Consider the following 9,979-nt stretch of genomic DNA (forward strand, 5'->3'; position numbering starts at 1 on the left):
AAAGTATTAGATAATAAACAAGCTGTCGGAATAGCTTGAATTTTAAGAGAATTATGCACGCAAGGAAAGAAACCAGAGGAGATTGTAATTGATAACGGACTAGAATTTTGTAATGTGGAGATGAGAGAACTATGCAGACAACTAAATATAAATCATCAAAAGTAGGCATAGAGTCACATAAGAACAATGGAAGGATAGAAAGAATTATAAGAACGTTAAGAGAAGATATTTAAAGAGTAAAAAGGGTCTATTTGCTGAGAAAGTTTATGAAGCCATTGAAAAATATAATTGTAGTTACCATGTGGGTATTACATGTACGCCAATAGAGGCAGTTAAAGATAAAACGGGAACTGTTATGATAGAGAATAACCCGGAAGGAAGTTATGCAAGTAGATTTAAGAAGTGGTCTAGAGAGAAATCTGTAAAGAATCAAAAAATAAGAGTAGCAAAGAATGAGAATCTTAAAGGATGCGATAAATATAGCCGAGGAAAATTTTTAGACCCAGGGGTTATAGTAGGAGTGGGTCTAAAGGATTCATATATTGTCGGGTTAGATAATGGAAGATACGTGAAGAAAAGATACTATTATTTAAAGGGATTGGGTACGAAAGAACTGTTGAGAGCAGGAGACTAACAGCCTGGAGCGGGAATGTTATAATTTATTATTTTATTAAACCCCAATTATGTTAAACACCAATATAAAATTAAAATTTTAAAAAAAATCTATTGTCTTAGTATTTTCCAAAAAAAATGCTTCGTTATATTTAAAACATAAAATATTTTCTTCTAGCTGATCCATAATAAAGGTTAAAAAATAATTCTTTTTTACCTTTACTCCATCTTTTCTCCCCCTCCGAATAACTACGTTCACTTTAAAAAATTTTGTACGTAGTTATTCGGGGGGAGGGGCGGAAAGATGGTGGTGCGCCGGATATGTTATCTCGAGTTTCAAATGTCAATTTTTATTTAGATAATTCTAAGTTTACAGAGTATATTTTTTCAGTTTATAGGAGTGAAATTTATAGGAATATGTCTTTTCCCGAAGGGTAAGTACCAAACTTGTAATATTTTGTGATAAAACTATTTATTATATAACGATGTCTAAAGTCAGATAGCTTTTCAATAATCTTCTTAGTTTCTTCACACATAATTTTTAAATTATTTTTCTTTAAATAATAATTTCTAAAACATTGTTTCATTCCAAAACACTGTTTCAGACCATCGGTTTTGTTTTGGAAATCCCAAAACAATTATTTGTCATGTTTGTGGCATGACAGGTATCCACCACATTTTTTAAAAATTTACCTCCAAAAATTTTAATAAATTTTGGTTTAAATAAAAAATAAATAAAGAAGGGATACAAATTTAGAGATGAACCACAAAAAAGCTCAGCACGACCAAAAGCATAACAACGATATTTATGACACAAAGATGCCCGATAAAGCTGATAAAAATAAAATATTAAATAATAAAAGATTATTTTTTTGTTCTTACATAGAACAACACTTAAGGTTTGAACGTTTTACTAGAAGTTACAACAAAAAGATTTTTGCTTTTTGTGTGTTACAAAGAATATCTCGATGTAAATCCTGTTTTACTTGACGGTCCGGGTATAATAGTTGAGGTAGATAAAAGTTTATTGTCTTGACGAGAAAGCTAGGGAATCCTATCAGTACTGACGACACCAGAGATACGATATAAATTGAGGAGGATTAAACGGGGCAAACGAGCGCAACTTTTTTTAATTTGTGTTTTAGACAGAACTATTGTATCGCTAACAAATGCATTGTCTTCGTTTATAATAAACGATAGCGTATTATATACTGATGGCCAGCCCTCAATATTCGAGCGTATCAAGAAATTTAAATTTAAGACGCAATATTTCTAATCATTCTGTTGGGTTTAGAGCCATTGATGGCATCCATAGCAATGATATAGAAGGATTTTGAGGCCACATGAAAGCAACGATGAGGAAAGAAAATGGTGTTCATAGAGACAACATTGATGAGTGGCCAACCCGATATACATTTAAGCGTAGATATATATTAGGAAAAAGTATTGAGGGGTGGCAGATATTTATGTTGTAATTTTAATGCTCTTTTTTAAACTAAATCATTAAATTATTTATTTTTCCGCCTTATTAAAAAAATTTTAGGTGGGCAAACTTGTAAAGAAGACCCAAGCCTGTACAAGAAGTACGAATAATTGAAGATATAAAATCACTCGACGTTATTAATTGGTGTTAAAAGTTTGAAGAAATTGCTTTAAATAATAAATGGATAGAAAAAATAAAATTGGCTATTCTTAAAACTTCCCTGATTTAAGATAATGCTATAAAAGAAGATTGGATAGCAAATACGTGAAAAGAAGTAAAAGAATAGCTAATATTAAAAGTTTTTTTTGTAAAGAAGAGGAAAGCCTGTATAGGAAATTATCAAATTGTATTTACTAAACAGATTTTAAATTAATATCTGAGTACTCTGAAGAAATTGAACTTTTAGTAATATACTTGCGATAATGAATAAAATGAATGAAACTAAAAAGAAAAATGTTTCTCAATTGCATTTTATCAACACCTAGAAAGTGTGTATATGTCAGGTGAAGTTATGAAGATGCATTACAACAATGTAGTGGCTTGTTATAAATATTTTTTCAAACTCGAAAAAAGAATTGTTATACGAGAAAAAGAGTTAAAAGAAGGAAAAAAAAATTTTAAAAACTATTCGTAAATAAGGAATATGATAGTATACCAAATAAAGAAGAATGATATTTTAAACTGAACAGAATTGGAGATCGTACGATTGAACAATGGCCAACATACGGCGAGGATTTTTATAAAAAGAAATTACAAAAGAAAAGAAAATAAAAAAGCGAACAAAACTATTTATTAAAACAAGGTGTATATCATCCTTCAATAACGTCGATACTAGGAAAAATAAATAAACGAAAAGTTGAATTGAGAATCGATAATGGGGCTACTAGAAGCTTTATAAGAAAAGAATTAGCAGAAAAAGGAAAATTGCCGTTAATAAAAACGGAGAGGGTTTAAATAATTTTTGGTAACGGGACAACCGTAGAAACAAATGTTTTAGTAGAAGTGGAATCGAAAATAGAAGAAGTAAAACTAAAATAAAAAAAACCCTTTATGTTTTAACGAAATGTCAGAAAATATTCCTTTGGGATGTAACTTTTTGTCCAATAATGAAATTTTGTTGGACTATAAGAACAAAGCCATATTTATAGGCAACGATATAGTTGCAATGCAAAACGAAACAAAAAACGTAAAAGATAATATGGATAAGCTTTTGTTTGAGAGAGTAATAGTAATAGAACAGAGAGAACTATTTAACGAAGAATAATAAAATAATACATTAATAAAAATAGAAACACTGTTTATTACTCACACCTATTGTCATTACTATTAGCCCCCAAAGATAATGGTTTGATAAAAGGGGATCAAATTTCTTATTTAACATTATTTATTTAATAAAAGTTCTTTATATAGTTTTGGCTTCGCTCCGAAGCCTGTTGTGTTTCGGGGGTTAATTTCATATCCTTATGTTTTACTTTGAGGCGAATTATTTGGACATTTACAGTCACTGGTGACAACCTTCCCCCTTCATTTAAGGCATGTCTATTTACTAAAACCAATTCGATATTAGATTCACCTTCATTTTCCTTGAACACTAGAAAATCTTTTCGACTTATTTGCTGAGTTACACCGATCTCAATTGATTGCATCTCGTAAGCTTCTTTCAACTTATTTTTAATTACAATATAAGGACCAATAAATTTTTTATCCAACTTGTTTTCTGGTTTTCTATTTTTAATAAAAACCAACGTTCCCTCTTCTGCCTTGTCAAGGATCCAACCTTTTATTGTTTGACTTTCCAATATTATCCCCATGTCTACGATTGAATTCTAAAGACATTGACTCACCACTTTCTAACATTAATCTTCTTTGTTCAAGATAATCTAAAGGAATTTCAAAATATAATATAAAGTCGCTTGGAAATCTTTTAATAAATCTAGGCATCATAGCCTTACTTCCATATAACATTTCAAATAGTAAAATTTTGTATTTACCAATCGATGAAATTCTATACATCATTAAAACATATAACAAGACTCTATCCCGGTTTTCTTTATATTCAGCTACATACTTGCTCATCTTTACCATTATTGACTGGTTGGTTCTTTATACCAATCCATTCGTTTCCGGATGGTAAGGACTTGAATGTTTTAATTTACATTCAAATAGCTCCGAAGTGAGCTTTACCAACTTGTTAGTAAACTCTAGTCCCCGATCACTTCTGATGACTTTTACAGGCCAGGTCCAAATCTGAAAAACACATATTTAACCAAGAACTTGGATATCTCATGAGCCGACTTGTGTTTTATGGCTTTCGCTTCCACCCATTTTGTCATATAGTCCGTTGCTATAACGATAAACTTTTTTCCTGATCCACACCTTGGTAGGGGTCCGATGCAGTCGATCTCGATCGTATGGAACGATGGGCAAGCACTGTTGGAATGATTTTAAATTATTAATTTCTTTTCTTATGTTTTAAGCATATTTTGCATCTTTTTACTGTATCCAGACAGGCTTGTTTGGTTATTTTTAAGTCTGGATTTTGTGACTGAAGGAATAAGTATGTACTTTCTGATCTCCCGTGTACGATGAAATGATGGGCTTCCCGTATAATGTCTGCTTCTCCGACAGCATTATTGTTCTTGATTGTTTTTAGGATCAATCCGGAAAATATGTCCGCCTGTTAGTTATTAACTCCTTTGCTATACTCAATTTTAAATACTAGATCACTCAAATACATGATCCACCCCGCAATTCGTCCCTGTGGATCTTTAACTTTATATAACACACCAATAGTTTGTTATCTGTCTTTATTATAAACTCTTTATGTAAGTAATTTTTAACCTTTTTTGTTGCAAATATTATCGCCAGCGTTTTCTTTTTAATCGTGGAGTAATTCAATTCGTGCTTATTCAAATCTCTAGAACAGCATCTGATTGTTATTTCCTTACTTTCCCTTTTTTGTTTTAGGACTCCACCTAAACAATAATTTAAGGCGTCTGCCTCTACTATAATGGGTTGACTCATGTCTGGGATCACTAACCACGGGCTGGATATCAACTCTTTTCTAATATCTTCTAGTCTTTCATTTATTCTGTCATCGATTTTCGCTTTTTCGTCGACACCTCTATGCAAGGGTAAAACTTTATCTGCAAAATTTTTTATAAATCCTCTATAGTATCCGAATAATCCCAAGATTGACTAAAGTTCTTTTGTGGTTCTTACCACGACTTCACTCTCAAGGTCACCCAATCTATCCTTCTCCGGATAGACCTTTCCTTTTTCTACTGTGTATCCAGCAGGTTAATGGTCTCTTGACAGAAACAGCTTTTTCCATATTCAGCTTTAGTCCGTTTTTTTCAGGTGCATTTAATACTTTTTTTTTAAAATCATCTATGTGAGATATTCTATTCTTCGAGTAGACTGTGATACCATCCAAATATACAATCACATTTCTATTTATTTAAGTTCTAAAGGTTCTACACATTAAACACTGGAATGTTGAAGGCGCATTTGTTTATCTGAACGGTATCTTTTTGAACTAAAATTTACCCAAAGGGCCCATGAATGCCGTGTATTCCTTTAAGTCCTTTTCTATAGGAATCTGGTGGTAGCAATTTAAAGTGTAGCTAGGGAAAAAACTAGCATCGCCCAATGCATTGATGCATTCTTCAATCAGGGGTGGCTCGCAAACCTCTTTTATGATTCTGGCTAAAAAAGGCTTTACTGGGCAGATTTTACAGGAGGCAAAAAAAAAATATTTTTAGCCCTTTTTTAAAAACGAGAAGAATTATGATGACAAACGAAGAAATACAAAATTTGTATTTTCAAGTAAAATCGTTAAAACAAAAGCAAAAAGTTTTTGTTGTTCATCTGACACTCGAATAGAATGCCCGGTGGCTCTTTTTTTGCGATGCAAATGGAAAAGATGTAGATTGTTATTTACTATCTGGAAAAACTCTTTTTTCGAACACGCACATCTTGACAATATTTTATTGCTTGAAATAATTAATTTATGGTTCACAGGGGCTTCTTATGGTCTAATGGCGCACATATTAGGCTGCAGTAAACAAAATATAGTCAATACAATAAATAAACTGCAGATCTTTAATATTTATGAGCGATATCTTAAAGACGTAAAACAAGTTGGAGGAAACAATATTGTTGTAGAAATCGATGAATCAAAAATAGGAAAGAATAAATATAACAGGGGAAAGCCTGTAAAAGGGTTTGGTGTTTTGGAATGGTAGAACGTACCACCGATAAAAAAATGATTTTCGTTCTTATTAAAAAGTGTGACAAGCAGACCTTATTCCTTTATTATTTAAACACGTTAATATTGAATCCACAATATACTCAGATATGTGGAAAGCTTATTTTAACTTGGGATTGCATTTTAAAAGATACAACATGATAAATCATTCAGTAACTTTTAGAGATCAAAAAACAAGTGTTCATACTAACACAATAGAAGGAAACTGGCGTTCATTAAAAGCCTCTATATCTAATAGGTGCAGGACAGAAAAACTTGCTCCTTTATTTCTTTTTAGATATATGATTATTAGAAATGAAACTCCATTACCACTAAAGTTTTAAATAAAATATTAATAAAGTTATGTTTGTAATTTTTTTTAAATTTATGTCTTCTTACAAGTTATCTTCAGCAATAAAAATTTAAAAAGAAGGGCTAAAAATATTTTTTTTGCCCCGGTAAAATCTGCTTAGTAAAGCTATCTTTAGCCGGTTCTTGAATTAAGCTGGAAATTTAATAATATAGTAGACAAATTCGAAATGATAATATCAATTATTAAATTAAAATTTTAATTTCAATTTTTTCAAAAAAAATAGATTTTACTCCATTCAAAAAACTTTTTATACCCGGTGAGCATAAAAATGCCACTGATCCATGCCAGCCATACGCTGTTACAAATACACCAGACTACATGATACTGGAAAAAAATATTTGCGAACATTCCAACCTATTTATTAGGTGTATTAAACAATACCGGGGGGTGTGTGCAAAAGCCACACGTAGAGTTATCGTCGCTTTACAGCAGCGGAATGATGAATTAGCTAACGAAGTAATAAAGAGGTTTGATTCGAATTTTACTACGGAAATGGATGCGTGTAAAGTGGGAACCCGCAAAATCATTACTACTAGTGAAAATCCAATTTTCCAGAGGACTTGAAGGATTCTTGGACAATTGGGAAAGGCCATACGGGAATAAATATAGAAAAACTTAAAACTGGGAATTATAAAAAAGAGCTCTAGTCCGTAGTGTAGCAGAATTGTCCCAGCCACGAAAGCAAATGGTACGTTGAGAATTTGTATTAACTATAGACCATTAAACCAAATAATGGTGAAAGATAAGTATCCACCGCCCCAAATTGCTGAAATTATTGATCCACTCGCGGGGGCGACACTTTATACGACTTTAGATGCCACCTCGGGCTACTGGCAAATTAAATGAACAAAAATCACAGAGAGAAGACCGCTTTTCCATTTAACTGTGGTTTATACGAATTTAACAGAATGTCATTTGGTCTTACAAACCGCCTGCAACAGTCCAACGAGTAATGGGCGAGATTTTATCTGAAGAAAGGGGTAAATTCGTAATTCCATGTTTGGATTACCCGATAATGTTTTCTAGGTCGATAGAGAAACATAAAAACCACGTAGAATTATAAAGTGGAAGCTACAGGCGGCCGGAATCTCTCCAAATAAGGCAAAATACAATTTTTTTGTGAGGAATTAAAATATTAGGTACTGTTTTTGCAAAAGGCATCGTAAAACCAGATCCAATTAAAATAGATACTATTAAAAACTATCCGGAACCGAAGACCTTAAAAAGGTAAGGGCATTTTTTGGTGTTACAAATTATTGTCGTGAGTAAACAGCCGGGTATACTAAAATAATGAAGCCAATATTTGATCTGCTAAAAAGTGAACAGAAAACTATTCAGATGTGAAGAGAAGTTTTAGAGAAATTTAAGCCCCAATCCCAAAATATTCAGAAAACTCGGCCGAATTTTGAAATAATTTATATTAACGACAGATGCTTCCGATACTGAGATAGAAGCAATTCTAGCGTAAAAAGATAGTAGCGGAAAAGAACAAATGACAGCGGCATTCAGCAAAAACTTTGACCGGGCACAACAAAATTACTCAATAACAGATAAGGAATTGCTGGGAAAGTTAAAAGTATTGAGCATTTTAGACATTATTTCTTAGAAAAAGAATTTTTCTTGAAAACAAATAAAAATGCACTGGCTTATCTGTAGAAAGCTAAAAATCAAAATTCTAGAGTCCTTAGATACGCATCGAAGATGCAGGAATATACCTTCAGAGTGGAGAATATCAAAGGAAAAACTAATGTCGCAGACGGGATAAGCAGAATAAAAACAGTGGCTGCCATTAAAGAAAAAGGTAAGAATAATTTCCGATGAAGGCATGAGATCAGAGTTGATTAAAAAAAATCATGATGCTTCAGGCCATAGTTCGAAGTCGTATCTCAAATTCTTTTTCATTGCTAGTTATGAATGGCTAAATATGAACAATGACATAAAAAATTATGTAATAACTTGTATGGCGTGTGCTAAATCAAGAGGACCTTGGATAAATACGAAACATATAACTACAAAGTCCAATAATGGGATTCGGGAAGTAGATTTGATAGGAAGGATCACGACGAAGAATAAAAGTAAGTGCCTACTTGTGGGAATAGATCGTTTCACAAAACGGATCGAAACACGTGTTATCCCAGATAAGAGGGTGGGGACGATTTTAAAGCGTATCAGTGATCTAATACTAGACAAACATGGAACTCCTGTAAAAGTAATATCAGTTCGCGGGCGAGAATTTAGGAACAGAAAAGCAGAATTGTTGGCAGAAGAAAAAGGGATACAATGGGTTTCGCTTCGCCTGCGCGCCACCAAACAATTGGCTGCATAGAAAGAGCGAGCCAGACCTTATGGCATAAGATTAAGAAAATGACAAATTTTGGGAAACTGTGTTGGAAAATAACTGTTACGAGTGCTACAAATGCCGTGGATATGTCATTTAGTAGAGCGATCAAAACATCTCATTTTATTCTCAAAAACGGGTATCTTCCCGATGTTTTGAAAAGCGATATCAATAGCCCCGAGGGGGTTGGAGTCAATGAGAGAAGCTTAAAGAAGCTGGTGAAGCTATTTAAAAGCAAATACACGAGTCTTGTAGAAGCAGGCATGTTTCGGCGCCAAATGATTATTATATTGGTGATAAGATGTTAGTCTACAAAAATAGTCTTTCAAATAAACTTAATTCGATGTGGAACGATGGTTTTGTAATTGAAGAGGGATTGCCACCGTATGCATATATAATCAAATTTAGAACGTCAAGATTACAAGTTAACACGAGTCATTTAAAATTGGATAAGTCTATCTTTAGTTAGGGGGTTGTGTTATGCATGCACGTCAGTATCAGGCCATCTGATGTGAAAAAGTTAATACCAATAATATAAGCAATCACGTGCACCTTAACTCCGATCGGGGTTGACAATGAAACATCGTGTTTCATTGTAAAATATAAATACAAAGTTTTTATCAGAGGATGCGAGACGAAGAGATAAATAAACTGTTTACGTCTGACAAATATATATGTAAAAAATAGATATACTGCTTCTGTATCAATGTAATAAAGATATGCAATAAAAATTTTGATTAAAGAAAAAATAAGCGTATTATAAGTTGAAAAAAAATCAACTATGTAAAGCAAAATAAGAGATATTTTGAATTTTAAATTTACGTTTTCAACGGAATAGCGCAAGCTAGTAAAAAACAAAAAACAAAGATAAAATTAAACAAATTTATATTTATTTTTTATACCCTTACGGCGGAACTTTTAACC

At 32.4% G+C, this 9,979-nt stretch overlaps 5 protein-coding genes across 5 annotated transcripts; 2 read left to right on the forward strand and 3 right to left on the reverse strand.

The window, feature by feature from the left end:
- Nucleotides 1-355: 355 nt before the first annotated feature.
- AAJ76_114000921 (hypothetical protein) lies at nt 356-634 on the forward strand (the record flags this gene model as incomplete). The annotated part of the gene is made up of 1 exon (XM_024473804.1): nt 356-634. One exon carries the CDS (start codon nt 356-358, stop codon nt 632-634), a length of 279 nt encoding a protein of 92 aa, XP_024329868.1.
- Nucleotides 635-1,019: 385 nt separating this feature from the next.
- AAJ76_1140001764 (hypothetical protein) lies at nt 1,020-1,199 on the reverse strand (the record flags this gene model as incomplete). The annotated part of the gene is made up of 1 exon (XM_024473800.1): nt 1,020-1,199. The coding sequence occupies one exon, from the start codon at nt 1,197-1,199 to the stop codon at nt 1,020-1,022; it is 180 nt and encodes a 59-aa protein (XP_024329869.1).
- Nucleotides 1,200-3,483: 2,284 nt separating this feature from the next.
- AAJ76_1140004471 (hypothetical protein) lies at nt 3,484-3,906 on the reverse strand (the record flags this gene model as incomplete). The annotated part of the gene is made up of 1 exon (XM_024473801.1): nt 3,484-3,906. One exon carries the CDS (start codon nt 3,904-3,906, stop codon nt 3,484-3,486), a length of 423 nt encoding a protein of 140 aa, XP_024329870.1.
- Nucleotides 3,907-4,822: 916 nt separating this feature from the next.
- AAJ76_1140005684 (pol polyprotein) lies at nt 4,823-5,119 on the reverse strand (the record flags this gene model as incomplete). Its single annotated transcript, XM_024473802.1, has 1 exon — nt 4,823-5,119. The coding sequence occupies one exon, from the start codon at nt 5,117-5,119 to the stop codon at nt 4,823-4,825; it is 297 nt and encodes a 98-aa protein (XP_024329871.1).
- A 3,423-nt stretch (nt 5,120-8,542) lies between these two features.
- Nucleotides 8,543-9,043, forward strand: AAJ76_1140009108 (pol polyprotein; the record flags this gene model as incomplete). Its single annotated transcript, XM_024473803.1, has 1 exon — nt 8,543-9,043. One exon carries the CDS (start codon nt 8,543-8,545, stop codon nt 9,041-9,043), a length of 501 nt encoding a protein of 166 aa, XP_024329872.1.
- Nucleotides 9,044-9,979: the final 936 nt, after the last annotated feature.

Source organism: Vairimorpha ceranae (assembly GCF_000988165.1).
Source record: "Vairimorpha ceranae strain PA08 1199 chromosome Unknown NODE_114, whole genome shotgun sequence".
Classification (NCBI taxonomy): domain Eukaryota; kingdom Fungi; phylum Microsporidia; family Nosematidae; genus Vairimorpha; species Vairimorpha ceranae.